Source organism: Phocoena phocoena, chromosome 19 (genome assembly GCF_963924675.1).
Source record: "Phocoena phocoena chromosome 19, mPhoPho1.1, whole genome shotgun sequence".
In the NCBI taxonomy this organism is placed as follows: domain Eukaryota; kingdom Metazoa; phylum Chordata; class Mammalia; order Artiodactyla; family Phocoenidae; genus Phocoena; species Phocoena phocoena.
This window is the reverse complement of record NC_089237.1, coordinates 20,732,872-20,749,200: the sequence shown is the minus strand read 5'-3', so window position 1 is coordinate 20,749,200 and position 16,329 is coordinate 20,732,872. Positions and strand designations below refer to the sequence as shown.

Sequence of the window (16,329 nt, the reverse complement as noted above, 5' to 3'; positions counted from 1 at the left end):
GAATTCAGAGGAAAGGACTGGGCACCCCTTGGGGCTCTGCCTTCTACATGAAGCCATTGCTGAACTGACCTCCTCCCTGGCCGTGTCACAAGCTAAGCCCAGAGGTGTAAGTTCTGTCTGAGGACCAGCCAGGCGAAGTCCCAGAGCAAAATGCTGCTCTCTGGCCGGCTTACTGCCTCTGCCAGTTCCCCGCCAGCCCCTCCAGCTTGCTCTGCTGGAGGCAGCAGGAAAAGCAGAGGTCCCAGGGGCCCTCCCACCATCCAGGCAGAGGGTCAGACTGATGCTCCACACTGGCCCGTCTCCGCCCCCTCCAGGAAGCAGAGGCCAAACTCAGGGGAAATAGGAACACACTGTCCTTTATTTGTGTTTCTCAGAATACTGTACAAAGGGAGTAAAAATCCTATTCACACACTTTGCTTAGAAAGATTTTGAGGTCAAAGTTCCTTATGATACGTGGGGCGGGGGTTGGGGGGACCAGGATGCAGAAAACAGGGCCAGTGACGCCACCACCGCCGCTGCCACCGCTCCCTCAGCGCCCTGGCACCCACACCTTCTCAGAAGTAACACGGACCCCAGTCAGGCTGGGGAGGGGAGAAGGCGGCTCCTTCCCGCCCCTGCAGGTCACTCCCTGCGCCTGCCGCTGTCCCGCTTGAGAGGGACCATGCGGGACTCTGCAGCCCACCAAACCCCTTTGGAGGTGGCCTGATGGCCCCAAAGGTGCATGCCACACGAGAGGCCCCGCCCCAGCACAGTCTGCACAAGGAGGTTACCGGGTGAAGGGCTGCAGAAGGGCCCCACCATTCATCATGTCTGTCCCACGTCCCCGCGGCCCTCACACCACCGCAGAGACGGGCGTCAAACTGGACCTGTGCTTACAATGACGCACAGGCCCCTTCCACCCATCTCCACCCCCTCATGCCAACGCAGGAGCTTCAAACCCATAGCAGCCTCCCTTCCCGTTACCCCCACCACGCTGTGGGTAAGTGACCCTCCAAGACTGCCCCCTTCCCTGACCACTTCCCAAAGAATGAGGTTGGGTCTGTTCCCCCCCACCACCCCACCCCGCATCTTACACGAATCCCCGCTGCTCTGCGGCCCCGTTGTTTTCAGTCTCAATTCACCCTCCCCACCCCTGCCCCCAGCCCCCTCCCCAACTCCACCAGGGCCAGAAGGCTGCAGCCCTGGCCCCCCACCTCTGGGACCAGGCCATGCACACTCAGCCCCGTCCCCCCACATCTCCTTACCCTCCCCACCCGCACCTAGTACCCCGGGGGCGCTGCACGGGAGCTGTCTGACTTGAATTAGACAATTCTCTACCCAGAGGGACGAGGCACTCTCACACAACTGTTTCGTGTGTGCAAGTACACGCTAAGCGTCATCCTAAAGACTCAAGAATTAAAGTGAAACAAACTAGAAGCTGTACCGTTCCCTCTGCCCTGCTCACGGGGGTTAAAGTGCTTTAGCAGGTCAAGGATGCGCGAGCGAGCAGGGGGCTTCCCTGGCCTCTTTTCCCAACCTCATAGGTCTGTGTTCAGCCCTGGAGCCCAGCCCATTCCAGGAGCACCCCCATGAGGCAAAAGGAAAAGATCAAAAGAATCAGGAGGGGTCAGAGCCCCGGAGGGGGGGCCCACCCCAAACTACTTCAAGTCTGCTACTGTGGGAAGTGAGGGGGAAACTAGGGCCCAGAGGCTCAACCCCCAGCTCCGGAGGTACCCGGCGGCTCCTTCTGTCTTCAGCGTCACAGCACAGGCTTCTACCCCTCCCCTGCCATCCCACGCAGGGGAAGGGGCTGCACCCTCAGTACTTATTGATTCCAAAAATCCGGACTCCATGGAGCTGCGGCAGCTTGGGGATGAGCACGCTCATCAAGGACACAGTGTTGAGGATGAAATGGATCTGATCGTACTTGGTGTAGAAGCTGGTGAGGAAGTACCTGGGTGGGGAAGGTTGGGGGCAGGTATAAGACGCTGTTTGGAAGATGCCTTTCTCCCTCACTCCCTGGTCGGGGGAGGCAGATTCCTGACAGCCAAGGAGTTATGGGAAAGACCCCCCCCAGAACAGAAGTAGGGTGGCAAGATCCGCGCAGCTGAAGAAGCCCCTGCTGACCCAGTCCCCTTGCTCTACCCCAAGCCCATGGGCCAAACTCACTGGCAGGAAGAAAGCCCCAACCGAGGAAAGACAGGACCAGGGAGGCAAACCTGAGCCCAGTGTGAGACCCAGGCACACCCCAACCTTCCTTCCTTTGCTCATTCCTATGCCAAGAGCCACAGCTGGCGAGGGGTTTAAGCCTTGCAGGGCCCCAGGGTCCCCCAGGCCTTGGCCTTCCTGCTGGCGTCCCCCTCTCCCTAAGGCACTCACAGCACGATGGGTGTGATGGTCAGGAATTTCCGAGATGCCGTGAACTGGACTCCATAGTCCATCTGCTCCCAGTGGGTTAGCAGCCTCGCCTTGCCCTGGTCTGGGGTCTCAAAGGGGGTCCCCTTCACCGTGTGCAGGAAGATGTACATGCCCTGGAGGGAGGGGCCTTTGTTAGAGGATGCAAAAGGCCAAAGGCCCTCCAGCTCAGCTCCTCCGCCCCAGTCACAGACGTGGGCTCCTGGTGATCTGGAACCCCCTCCGCTGGGCAGGGGGATGCGGGCTGGAGGTCAGGTGGGAGGAGCTGGGAGCCTGGCCAGAAAATAAGGGGACCCACCAGATGAGAGGGCAAGCCTGGCATGAGGAGAACTCCCGGGGAGGTGTCAGCCACAGAACCAGCATGGAGACGCCACCCCTCCAGCCCAGGGCTAGGCTCCCTGTGCCTGCCAGCTGGCAGGGGGCAAGCAGATGAGAAGGAACGAGGCCCCTGCTTGCCCACCGGATACCAGGGAGCAAGCAGGTAGCAAGGGAGCAGAGAGGGGCAAGAGGAAAAGATGCTCTGAGATCCTAACTCGGGAAAGAGGCATTTCTGCCCCAGACTAGGACCTGGGTCCCCTGGACTCTTTAGGGCCCTTAGTTCAGCTCTCCGTGGCCCATCTTCCAGGTCCACAAGTCACCACATCCTAGAAGAGTGGACATATCTGCAGATTTTATTCCAATAAAGAGGAGTGGGGCAGAAAGAAGAGGGTGGGCGTCTGGGCTCTGGTGACACGTGCCGTCAGCACGTCACCCTGACGTCTGGCCCATGTCTGGCGGGCTCCCATCCTCCCCAGCCCCACCAAAGGCAGGCAGCAACAGGTCCTCACCATGTTGTGGATGAGGTTGGTGAGGGTCCAGACGACGGGGACGCTCACAAAGGGAATGCTGAGCAGCACGACGTGGAGGAGCCCGATGGCCAGCACGTAGGAGAGCCAGATGCCGCGGCTGTTCATCACCCGCGTGTTGGGGTTCACCTCGCTGTGTGCTGTTCCCACATTCATCCTGCTGCCCCTCTCCTGCCACTGTTCTGCAAACAAGCAGCACAGGTAAGACAGGTCACACCACTTTCCCTGCCCTCTCACACCCTCCAAATCCTGCAGGGAAGGAGGCTCTGCTGTCCCCAAGAACTCCAAGCAGGTCTACCATTCTGATTCTCAAGCGAGAAGGCCAGAGAAAGTCCATGCAGACTTAACTCTATTCATTTCTCACTGCTGGGCTGGGATAAACGCCAGGCTGCTCCGCACACAGTCCAATCAGGACAGTGCCCTTCCAGGCACTGGGACTGCCTGGGTGGATAGGTCACCAAGAGGCATGGAGCCCCAGAGTAAAGAAACCACTGCCCATCCCGCAATCTCACCCTCCAGAGGGTCCTCTTCCCACGAAGCCCAGGGGAGGGGAGAAGAGGCCTGTGCCCTAAGAATCACTCAGCATAACCCCTGCTGGACTCCGTCTTGCTGAGGGTCTGATATAAGACACCTCCACCCCTGAGCCCCCCGCCCTCCCGTTACAAGGAATAAAAGGAGATGAGAACAGTCAGTAGTGGATAAAATGTTTGGGGGTCATTGCTTCTACCCATCTCCCCTAATTCTCCAATCCTGGGTATGACTGGCAGGGTAGAAAGAGAGGGAAAGGGAAGAAAAGAGAAAACAGACTAGAGACAAACTTTGCCCAGACCTGGAAGCTGCCTTCTTGGTGACACAGAACAACCTATCCAGATGTTTTATCCATTTGGCAGCCACTCAGGCTAACCCTCGTGATGCCACCCATTTTGCTGCCAAACTACCAGGGCCCTTTTCCCCACCAGAGGAGAGGCAAGGATAGAGAACATAGCCAACATCTACAGCTCCCACGGGTGGCTGGAGCCCACATCAACATACCTCTCCCAGGGATACAAAACCACACCTGTGGCCTCTCTCCTACCCCCCCCCCCCTTTTCTCTCTGCCCACCCATCGTCACCTGGGCCTCCTTTCCCAGCACCTGTTTCCAGGTGTAAGTTAGCACCATGCCTTCCCCTGCCCAGCTCTAAGGGCAGAAGCCCTGCAGCAGGAGGAACCAGGAGGGCTGCCCTTGATGCTCATGAAACAATGCAGCCCAGCTGCATTCCTGGATGCAGGTAAGGAGGGGAACGAGCAGCCCCATGTCCAGAGCTGAGCTGTCCCCAGATCCCTGAGGGCCCTGTGACCAGCAGGAGGTGGGGACAGATGGCACCTTTGTACTGGCTCTCCTCCCTAGCTGAAGGAAGATCCTGCCTGATAAAGACCCTAAGGTCATCACCATGATAACAGCCCCATCTTTCCTGGGGATACAGATGAGGGCATCCTGGAAGTGCCCAGAAGGTCACCTCCCTCACCCTGCTGCAACAAACCCCCTCAGAATCGGTTGCCCTCTATCTCTGGCTAGGATCACAGAGTCTGCAAAGGAGCCGATTCTCAAGAATCAGTTCCCTACTTCCAGGATAATGGGAACAAGTTTCCTCCTTTCAGATGGCTCCAAGCTTAAAGACCTCAGGGGAAATGTGACCCACAACACACTTTCCCAACATACAAACACACGAGATGGCCCAGGGTGCATCCAAAAGTAGCGATGCTCCTGGGGCCCACCAGCTCAACCCATTAGGCTGGATCACTGGACCTAAGAGAAACCCAAGGAACTAGAAAACCAGGAGTGGCTCAGGTGTTTACCTTCCCAGGGCCTTAGGGCTTCAGTTACCCTAACAGAGCTCCTGGGACACCTACTGCACAAAAGCCTCCACCTGGTGGACAGGGTGGTCGGGGAGACTTGGCTAGGAAGTGAGGGCTCTGAAGAACTTCATTACTGACGAAGGAGAGAGAAAGAATTCCCCAAGTTGACCAGAAACTGCTAACCCCTCCCCACTTCTCCCTAACCTAGACCCTCAAGGGTGTAGCAGTAGCTAGACCTCTAGCCCTCCCTAGTGTTTTGTCCAGGAGTGCTAAGAGCCTTGCTGAGTTCCAGATCATCCTACACTCCTTTCTGGCTGTATCAGGGCATCCAACGAAGCCTGATGAGTCTAGGAGGGGCCCAGACCTATGACTTAAATGACACCCTGGGAAGCTTCTTCCTGCCTGAACACTAAGTGCCCTGAGAACAAAACATCTCAGGAGCCCACCCCCCCAAAAGAGGCCCCCCCAAAAAAAGAAAAAAACAGAAGAGGTCAATAAACTAAGAAAAAGACTGGAAGCAAGAAGCACTCTTGAGACTTTTGTGTGACTAAGGGTACATATCACCACTGCTAGTGAAATAACCAACTGCCCCTGGCCCAGAAGGGGAGAAATGGAGACAAGAAGCTGTTGGAGATAGAGTAGGCGCACAGCCGCTGAGCCTGAAAAGTTCTGCTGCCACCGCTGGCAGCTGGCAGGTGGCTGCCTGTGTCAGTCCCTGATGTGGTTTCACAACCTGCCTCAAACCAGAGCCTGCAGCAACTTTGTTCTGTTAACTACTTTCTTGCTGGTAACTCTTTCCTACTAATTCCCTCCCTTCCCCTCTGGCTCCGCATACAAATATCTCTGCCTAGCCAGTCTGTCAGACACCTAAGCCGAGACCACAGTGCCAGCAGCCAGGTGAGCGCTTCCTAATCTCTCCCCCAAGTAAGGGCAGCAAATCTTTCGCCTTCTGGGTTGAGGAGCACAAAGCCTGCAACCTGGACGCCAACGGGGAGTCCCTGGCAGCACGCCACAATACCATTTTCATTCCGCCCAGCCCGCAACCCGCAGGGCCACAGTCGTTCACCTCGCAGCTCCGGCTCTGCCTCCCGGACTCGGGGTGGCGGTGGGAATGGAAAACCGGCGAGTACAGGAGGGAACCCACACTAGCACGGGGAGAGGGTGAAGCGAGGAGGCGGAGTTTTCACTATTGTTGGGGTTTTCTGAGTGGGATTTCAAGCCGAAGTGGGGAGCCTCCGCTCCGTTCCCCAGCCTGGGACCTTGCACTCGGAGCCTGGCCCGGTCCGGAGCCCCACCCCCACCCCCACGCGTTCACCCAGCCCTGGAAGCGAACAAACCTTTATCCCCGAAGCCCAGCCTCTCCCCGCCCCCCACCCCCAGACCGAGCACTCCTCCTCTACGCCCCATCCCGGGCCTCCGCCCGCACTTTCCCCTTTGGGCATCCCTTCGACTGATGCACGCCCCCCCACGCCCCCCGCTCGGCTGACGCACCCCCTCCACCTCCGCTCACCCTGTCCCGGTCCCCTCCAGCCACGGGCGCCTCCCCAGCAGCCCCCACCTCCTTTCCCGTCCCGCCTCTAGCCCCAGGAGGTTCCCGGTTTGGCCACTCCGAAGCCGCCCGTCCGAACTCACCGTGCGCGGCCGGAGCTCGAGGCCCGGGAGGGGTGCCCGGGGGCGAGGGCCGCTGCTGCTCCAGCAGCTGTAATAAGCCGCGGCGGCAGCCACCCCGCTGGCAGCCCCGGCCGAATCAGCGAACCGCGCCGGCCCCCATTACGTCACCGCCCAGCGCCGGCCCGCCCGCCGCCTCCTGGGAGTTGTAGTTTTTTTTTTTAACCCCTGCTCCAGCCCAGGCCTCGCTGGGGCCGCACGGAGCTTTCAATAGCAAGAGAAACAAAGATCAGATGGTATCGCTTTGGCGCATAGCAATACCTGTTTCGGCGTCTGCGCGCTGCTTGTGGGGTTTACTCTTGCCGGTTTTGCTGGCGAGGAAACTTGGAGTTTTAAGTAGCTTGCCACAACCCCCGGCTGGGTCCCCCCCCAGAAATAATGACCTCAAGTCAGAGTTTTTCATCTACACCTCGCTGCCTCTGCCCTGGCCCTCCAGAAATCGACTGGTTCAGCCGGTGCTGGGCCCTCCTGGAAGCGGGTTTTTCACAACGTTGCTTAGGATGAGAGTCTGGAGGGCAGAGAATGCAGTCCACAGCCTGTCTGCTCCTCAGTTACACCTGACCCAGGCTGGCCTGGGCCAGGTCACATCCTCGGCCTCCCCACATTAGAAGTTGGAAGAGGACTTGGGAAGGCGACCTGATGAATAGCCAAGACCCTGAGTCCAGCCCCTGGTCAGCTGTTTGGCTTTGGGTGGGAGGCTCTCGGATCTGCACTTTCCACCTCTGCAGGCTCTAAAGGCAAGGGCACAGATTTTCCTGTCAGGTAGACTTAGCAGGCACTGCTTCACCAGCAGTGTCACCCTGGGCAAATAACTTGTCTTAATCTCCAATTCCATACCTGTGAAAACCTACCTCCGAGGTTGTGGGAATTCAGAAGAATGTATGTATAGCAACTGTTGCGTGGTAGGAAGCTGTTGCTGTAGGAGGTTGAACTAAACGACTCTTGAGGTCTCCTGGGTCACTCCCACTCTCCGTGTCACCAAAAGTGCCTTGTTTGAGGAGTTTCCAATTCCCCGACCCAGGTTCTAAGTCCACTCTATGCACAACAGGGCTGGAATAGCAGCGGGTCAGGTGATGTCATGACACGCCAATCTGACTGGCTGTAAACACACACTGAAGGTGAGAGGACAAAAAGGAGAATGCTGGCCCAGCGAACCTGGGGAGCACTCCTCTGCGACCTCACCCACCCCTCCCCAAGGGAGCTTCCAGGGAACAGCTGTCACAAAGCAGGAGTGGGGCCCCCAGAGGCACCTAGTGGGCACAAAGCAGGTGGGTATCTGAACCACTCAGAGCAGAACAGGCAGCTTCTCGAATATTTCCAGGGCCAGTAGCCCAAGAGCACTCAGCCCAAGACCTAAATGGTCACCCCAGAGTCTGAAAAATTTTTGCTGTGTCTTACAGAAGTTCCTACTGGTAGGGAGAGGCCCCTTTCCTTACAGTCAGCCTTGTGAAGAAATAAGCAAAAACTGAGTTGTCCTTTCCTTAGAAGCCTCCCCGGTATTGAGGCAAAAAAAAAAATCTCTTGGGCTTCCCTGGTGGCGCAATGGTTGAGAGTTTGCCTGCCGATGTAGGGGACACGGGTTTGTGCCCCGGTCCGGGAAGATCCCACATGCCACGGAGCGGCTGGGCCTGTGAGCCATGGCCGCTGAGCCTGCGTGTCCAGAGCCTGTGCTCCGCAACGGCAGAGGCCACAATAGTGAGGCCCGCGTACAGCAAAAAAAAAAAAAAAAAAAGTCTCTTATTTTTCCCAAAGTGAGCCTACTTGTCTCCTTCGACTTTTCTCTGGGATTCTTCCGTCTTCCCCGAAGTTGATCAAGCTCTCTGATCTTTGCCAGTTTCCTCACTCTCTGTGAAGTTCAGTGACCCAGACTGGATCCATGTCTCAAATAAGGGTCTGACTAATGCATAGTCTTAACAGAAAGATTATTGGACATGCCATGCCCTATTAATAGCTCCTGTTATCAAGGGTTTGTTGTTTTTTATTTTTCACAACAGGAATGAACAGAGTACTGACTCACTCTAGGTTTGTGGTAAATTGTAGATCACTTTCTGTTTGATTTAGCCTGAGTCCCTGTCATCATCTTTCTCCTCTAGCTCTCTGCCTTCTTAATTATCATGTCTTCACCAAACATCCTTCAGCCTTGAATAGGCCTAAGTACTTAGAATGAGTGACAGCACTCTTGTGTGGTGCTGGGGATGCATAATCCCTTGGACAAACACTTGGCGATCTGTGCCAAGAGGCTGAACGATTGTTCAGGCCTCAGAGCCATGATTCCATTTCTGGTAGCATATCCTAAGGAAGTACGTACCATGCACTATGCGTGAAGATCTTTAGTCCAACGTTAGTTATAACAATGGAAAACTGAAAGCAGCCCGAATGCCCAAGAAAAAAATAATCGTACTATATCCATTGGGTGACATAGTAGGAAGCCATATAATAAGCAGTATAGGAAAATGTTTGCTAAGTTAGATGAAAAGATCAGGATACAAAATAGCATGAGCTGGGAGTTCCCTGGCGGCCCAGTGTTTAGGACTTGGGGCTGTCACTGCCGTGGGCCCGGGTTCAATCCCTGGTCAGGGAACCAAGATCCCACAAGCCCTGCCCCACAGCACGGCCAAAAAAATATATATGTATATAACCTGAGCATTCTCCAGGGGTGCAGTCAGCAAAACAAACACAATTCCCTCATTAACAAATAAATTGGAAGAAAAAAAGGAAAGGGAGAGACTTACACTTAAAAGAAATTAAGAAATCTGTCAACCAAAAGCCTTATCTGGGTCCTCATTCAAGCAAACCAACTTTTAAAAATATATATATTTTATTAAATTATTGAGGAAATTTGAATACTAACTATTCAAATTGATGATCTTAATGAAATATACATTTTAAGGCATGATATGGTACTGTGGTAATTTTTTCCATAAAAAACCTCGGGCTTCCCTGGTGGCGTAGTGGTTAAGAGTCCGCCTGCCAGTGCAGGGGACACGGGTTTTAGCCCTGGTCCGGGAAGATCCCACATGCCGCAGAGCAACTAAGCCCGTGAGCCACAGCTACTGAGCCCGCGTGCCACACTGCTGAAGCCCCCGTGCTTAGAGCCCGTGCTCCGCAACAAGGGAAGCCACCACGATGAGCAGCCTGCACACCACAACGAAGAGCGGCGCCCGCTCGCCACAACTGGAGAGAGCCTGCGCACAGCAGCAGAGACCCAATGCAGTCAAAAATAAAATAAATACATTAAAAAATAATAATAATAAAATAAATAAATAACCTCCTTATCTTTTGGAGATAAATACTAAAATATGTGTGGATGAAATGATATGATGACTGGATTTGCTTCAAAATCATCCGGGCTGGGGATGGGGGAAGGGAATAAAAGAAACAAGTTGGGCCATGAGGTGATAATTATTGAAACTGGGGGAGGGGAACATGAGATTCTGTTTGAAATTGTCCATAATAAGTTTTTATAAACCTGCATATGCATTAACGATTATGATGAGACAAAATAGAGTAACACTGGTAAGATCCTGGCCCCAGACTGCCAGGGTTCAACTCCCATCTCCTGTAGTTACCACCTGTGTGACCTTAGGCAAGTCACCGAACCTCTCTGTGCTGCAGTTCCTAAAAATGAAGGATGTTGATGATCATGGTGATACCCACCTCATGTTGTTGTGAAGATCAAATGGGTCATTAAGTGTGAAGCATTTAGAACAATTCCTGGCACATAGTGAGTACTCTATATATGTATCAACTTTTGTTAATCCGTTCCACATTTGAGTGATATCTGAGCATTTACTTTACTAGGCTGTGGAAATTCAATAAAATAAAAACAGATCTTGTGTTAGGATGGAGGGTTTGGGGGTGATCTTTTTCATTCTCTAGTTTCAAACTTTGTGTAATGTGAGATTATTCGTTTTAAATTTTTTATGAAAACTGTTTGTGTTTTTAAAACAGAGTGAGTCACCTTTGCAGGCTCTCCCTGTCCTCTGGGAGCTCCTTAGTCTGCTCAAGTAGACGTGTTCCCAGCCTTGGGGTATTTCCATCTGGCAGGGTGGTGTGGCCTCTGCTTGCCACAGATACACTGTGTGGGCCAAGATAGCAAACACGGGCAGGGTAATAAGCTGGGAGTACATTCCTGGGGTGATGGTAGTGGTGGGAAGTGAGGAGGTGGGGCATCAAGAAACAGAGCCCCTTCTTCTGACTCCTGGGGGAATGAATGGCACCCCTCCATTCTTACCACCTCCTACTCCGCTCCAATTCATTCCTGCTACCCTCCGGCTCCCCCCACCTCACCTCCCCACTTCCCGAAGGGGAGGTTTTGAGGTCACACCCAGAGCAAGTGCGATGAAGCAAGGAGCTGTTTATTTCATTGGCAGTTGTTTTTCTTTGGGTGGGGGTACCATGGGCGTGTAGTGGCGGCGGAAGGGAGGGGGCAGTGATGCTGAGCAGACAGAGCACTGAGAGTTACCAAGCTGATGAGAAACAGGAGGAGGTGCCGGGACGGGCAGCATTGCCAGTGGGCACTCCGCTCTCCTCCCCTCGCCCAGCCCTGTGGTTAGCTATTTTGGGCTGCAGAGGGAAAGAGTCAAGCCTGCCAGGGCCTCCAGGGCCAGAGCCAAGGCCAGAGAACCAGAACCTCCCTCTGGGAACCAAGAGCGGCCTGTTCTTTAGGAACCCCTCAATCTGCATATTCTCTGATACAGACAAATGAGATTTTCTCTCATGAAATAAAACCAGTTTAGAAAACTGTAAATATTACAGATCAAAAGGGCAATGGATATAAAAACAGTAGCTTCAGGAAAAGCTCCCCTCACATCCTTCCAATCGCATTTCCACCTTTAGCAGGCCTCACCTCTTTAGAAATTCTGGGCGGTCACTGCCCCAGATCAGCTTCCTCCTCTTCCTAACACAGCTCCTCCTTCAGTGACAATCACAGCCAACATTATGAGCGTTTGCTGTGTTCCAGGCACTGGGCAAAGGCTTTTACGTACCTAAGCTCTCTTAATCTTTAAAACGGCCCTGCAAAGTAAGTATTTTTATTGTCTCCACTTTACAAATGAGGAAACTGCCGCACAGTGAGTTTAAATATTTTGCCGAGGGTCACACAAAAAGCAGTGGCATTTCTCCCCAAAGTCAATCCTGGACACAAACACTCCTCCAACCATGAGTCCCTCATGTTTCCACAGGTGCCTCGTAAAGACTTCTCTCCTGGGCTTCCCTGGTGGCGCAGTGGTTGAGAATCTGCCTGCTAATGCGGGGGACACGGGTTCGAGCCCTGGTCTGGGAGGAGCCCACATGCCGCGGAGCAACTGGGCCCATGAGCCGCAACTAGTGAGCCTGCGCGTCTGGAACCTGGGCTCCGCAACAAGAGAGGCCGCGATAGTGAGAGGCCCGTGCACCGCGATGAAGAGTGGCCCCCACTCGCCCCAACTAGAGAAAGCCCTCGCGCAGAATCGAAGACCCAACACAGTCAAAAATTTAAAAAAATAAGTAAATAAATAAATAATATTTTTTTAAAAAGACTTCTCTCCTACACTGAGGGTGCTGTATTCAAGTTACCTGTTACACATCCGCTTCCCCTGGAGGCTGCCTGCTTCATATTTCTTACTCATATTTGCATTTCCTGCATATACTGAGTCCTCAGTGAACATTAGCTGAGGGAGGTAATAAACCCATACATCCCAAACTACAGTCACACCAAGCCCCTAACCATTCTCAGAACACACCTTACCCTTTCTTGCTTGTGTCTCAGCCTACAATGCCTTTGTCCATCTGGTAGACTCCTACTTGTCCCGCAAGGCCACCCCTCACTTGTCACCTTCTCTGTGAAGCCTTCTCCAACTGTCCAAACAGAATCCACTGCTTCTCCTCTAGGCTCCTCTGACGCCTGCAAACACCTCAACTAGGACCCACCCTAGGCTATCAGGGGGCTGTGTTTGTGCCCACATCCATCTTCACCATTGTCTGGGGGCTGTTCTACTTCTCTCGGCATCCCCAATGCCTAAGAAGCCCAGGAGGTGTGTGTTGAACAAATGAGAGAGTACATTAGAGGATGGGAGCAGGAGGTGTATACAGCTTTGTCAGTTTCCACAAGGAACACGAATGGCAGAGGCCTTTGCTGCCCCTCCAGTCCACACTGCCTAGGACACTGGCGTTAGATGGGTCCCTGGCTGACATGATGGGTAAAGTAGCCAGCCCTCCTGCTTTCCTTTTGACACCCCTCTACCCATGCTGGATCTGGGAGCTTCCAACATCAGGCAGATAGGGTCCTAGAAGCCTGCTGAACTTCCTTCCAAGGTCACATCTTTGGGGCATGGAGTTACTCCCCTTGGAGGAAGGAGTTGTGACTCAGTCGCCCCAGGGTGGGGGCCTGAAGGACCTACTTTCTGGGACCCTGAACTTGGGAGCCAGGCCCTGACGGTGCCTCAGCCTCTTCCCTGTCCCACCATCATAGACACATTGAACATCAGGCTGGCAGGGATCTCAGAGGCCATGAGGTCCAGAGAATCGAAGGCCCAAGGGAATTGGGAAGGGATGTGCCCAGTGGCACAAATGTCTGATGATCTTGGGCTCCACCAGGCATAGCTCCTTCAGTCCCATGCTCTGGCGTCCACCCAGGCCCTCATCACCTCCCACCTGGACTGTTGCAGTAACTGGTCTCTCTTCCACCAATACATCCCTCACACAGCCAGCAACGCGATCCAAGTGTCAAAGGTAATTTTAAAAGCCTTCAATCGGGCTTCCCTGGTGGCGCAGAGCCCATGCTCTGCAGCGGGAGAAGCCACCGCAGTGAGAAGCCTGCACGCAGCAACAAAGACCCAATGCAGTCAAAGATAAATAAATAAATTTATTTAAAAAAAATAGCTGTCAATCCATCAGCCATAGAACCAAGTCCTAAATCTTACATGGTGTATAAGGCCACAAGGACCTGGTCCCTTCCCACTCTAACTGCAGCCTTTGACACCACCCCTTCTGCTCTACTGTCTAGGAGAAGCCAAGCCTTCTCACGCTCCCTTGACCCTGCACATACTCTGCTCCTTCATCTGATGAACCGAGCCTTAAAGACCCAGCTCAAATGCTACTCCTTGGTAAAGCCGTCCCTAACATCCTGGAAAAGTTAGTGTATCAGGTAGGAATGCTCTCAGTTAAAAGCAACAGAAAACCCAAGCAAAGGAATTTTTGTGACCCTAGGTTGCCATCAGAATCTCTTAAGGATCTTTAAAAAGTCCCATCACTGTACACATGCCACATCAAATTAATCAGAATCTCTGAGGCGGACCCAGGCATCCGTAATTTTCAAAACCTCCCGTATTCGAATGCGCAGCCAAGTTGAGAAGCACTGAAAGAAGCAGGAGATTGTTTTTCTCACATAGTGAGTCCAGAGGTGGGCAGCTGCCTGTGTCGGCTGAGCAGCCCAGCAATATCCAGGCCAATGTCTCAGTGATACGCTTCACCTTTCCTTTCGGCTTTGCTGCCTCAAGGTCACAAAAGACTGTAGCTGACCCTTCATGTTCAAAGCCTGAAGAAAGCTGTACGGAGAAGGGGAGGGCCCAAACCACCCTCTTTTATGAGCCAATCAAAGACTGTCCTAGAAACCCCTTTAACAGACTTCTGTTTAGACGTCATTGATCACAGTGGACCACGCCCAGCTGCCAAGGTGTCTGGGAAAGTGGACGAGATTTCTGACAAACTGAGAGGACCAATCAATCAGCTCTGTCATGAGGGACGGAGCACATTGCTACTCCCAAAACAGTGTGTGTTATCAAGGAAGGAGCTTGAGAATGGATACTGAAGGGTGGCAGAATACACCACCCCAGGGGCTTCCCTGGCGGTGCAGTGGTTAAGAAGCCGCCTGCCAATGCAGGGGACACGGGTTCGAGCCGTGGTCGGGGAAGATCCCATACCCCGCGGAGCAACTAAACCCGTGCGCTACAACTACTGCAAGCCCACGCACCTAGAGCCCGTGCTCCACAACAAGAGAAGCCACTGCAGTGAGAAGCCCACGCGCAGCAACAAAGAGTAGCCCCCGATCGCCGTAACTAGAGAAAAGCCCACGTGCAGCAACGAAGACCCAACACAGCCAAAAATAAAATAAATTTATAAAAAAAAAAATACACCACCTCAAAATATGCCACTTAGGCTTAAGGATTATTTTGAGCAGATGCAAGAAGAGCATTCTAATCTCCCCTTTTCTTCCAGAAAACAGGAGACCAAACCCCCATGTGAAAGATGCCCTCCCCGTATGGGGAGAAAAGAAACATTTTTCAATGGAGAATCAAAGCCAAGAGAATTCTGTACAAACAGGTCTTGTTAAAATAGTTTTTCCCTTCCTTTAAGCTCCCTGTATATTTTAGTCACTTCGCTATAATCACTGCTCTTTATTCAACCTAGTATAAAAGTATTAATGTTTTACCACTTCCCTAGGTCTTCATTTCCTTATGAGGGCTCCCGTGTCATTAATATAAATTTTTTTTAAATGTTTTAATTGAAGTATAGTTGATTTATTTTGGGGGGGGGCTGCACCACACACCTTGCAGGATCTTAGTTCCCCGACCAGGGATCGAACCCGGGCCCCCCTGCAGTGGAAACACAGAGTCCTAACCACTGGACCACCAGGGAAGTCCCATTGAAGTCAAGTTGATTTACAGTGTTCCAGGTGCACAGCAAAGTGAATCAGTTACACACACAGTAGGACTTTACGGTAGGACCTTGTTGTTTATCTTTTTTGTATATAGTAATGTATATCTGTTAATCCCAAATCCCCAATTTATCCCTCCCCCTCCAAGACATATAAATGTGTACACTTTTCTACTGTTCACCTATTTTATGATACTTTAATTCCCAAGCCCACCTGAAAAGCCCTAATTGGGTAGAGGTTAAAATGTCGCCCCCCCCTCCCCCGACAACACCAGCAGATTCTGCCACAGTGACTTAACCTCTCTCTGGGCTTCATAGCTCTGGGCTTCACACGTTGGTTCTGGCAGACATCACATTAAAGGCACTGTGCAGACGTGTGTCCACACGTCCATGTCTCCCTCTAGACTGGCAGTTCTTTTTTTTTTTATTCTTTCAAAATGGCACCACACTGTTTTATTTCAGCCCTCAAACAACATAAAGAGGTAACAACTTCTGATGCCATGCAACTAACAAAAAAATATTTTATTTTTTTATTGGAGTATAATTGCTTTACAATGTTGTGTTAGATTCTGCTGTAGAACAAAGTGAATCAGCTATATATATATCCCCTCCCTCTTGGACCTCCCTCCTCCCATCCCACACCTCTAGGTCATCGCAGAGCACCAAGCTGAGCTCCCTGTGCTATACAGCAGTTTCCCACTAGCTATCTATTTTACACATGGTAGTGTATATATGTCAATGCTACTCCCTCAATTCGTCCCACCCTCACCATCACCCCCTGTGTCCACAAGTCCGTTCTCTACATCTGCATCTCTTTTCCTGCCCCGCAAATAGGTTCATTGGTACCATTTTTCTAGGTTCCACATCTATGCGTTAATAGACGATATTTGTTTTTCTCTTTCTGACTTACTGCACTCTGTATGACAGACTCTAGATTCATCCACATCGCTA

The 16,329-nt window shown here is 52.6% G+C and overlaps 1 protein-coding gene across 1 annotated transcript; it reads right to left on the bottom strand.

The window, feature by feature from the left end:
- Window positions 1-1,797: 1,797 nt before the first annotated feature.
- On the bottom strand, window positions 1,798-3,401 carry ORMDL3 (ORMDL sphingolipid biosynthesis regulator 3). The gene is made up of 3 exons (XM_065897380.1): window positions 3,222-3,401; window positions 2,359-2,510; window positions 1,798-1,933 (listed from the first exon to the last, which is right to left on the bottom strand). Exons 1-3 carry the CDS (start codon window positions 3,393-3,395, stop codon window positions 1,798-1,800), a joined length of 462 nt encoding a protein of 153 aa, XP_065753452.1. The 5' UTR covers window positions 3,396-3,401.
- Between the last annotated feature and the right edge of the window lie 12,928 nt (window positions 3,402-16,329).

What these genes read in the sequence shown, in the direction of transcription:
- ORMDL3 (XM_065897380.1), bottom strand. Translation starts at nt 3,395, where the DNA reads ATGAATGTGGGAACAGCACACAGCGAGGTGAACCCCAACACGCGGGTG. An exon ending in CCAACCTCATCCACAACATG is followed by an intron (nt 2,511 to 3,221) that starts GTGAGGACCTGT and finishes CCCTCCCTCCAG; the next exon opens with GGCATGTACATCTTCCTGCA. An exon ending in ACCATCACACCCATCGTGCT is followed by an intron (nt 1,934 to 2,358) that starts GTGAGTGCCTTA and finishes TTCCCCACCCAG; the next exon opens with GTACTTCCTCACCAGCTTCT.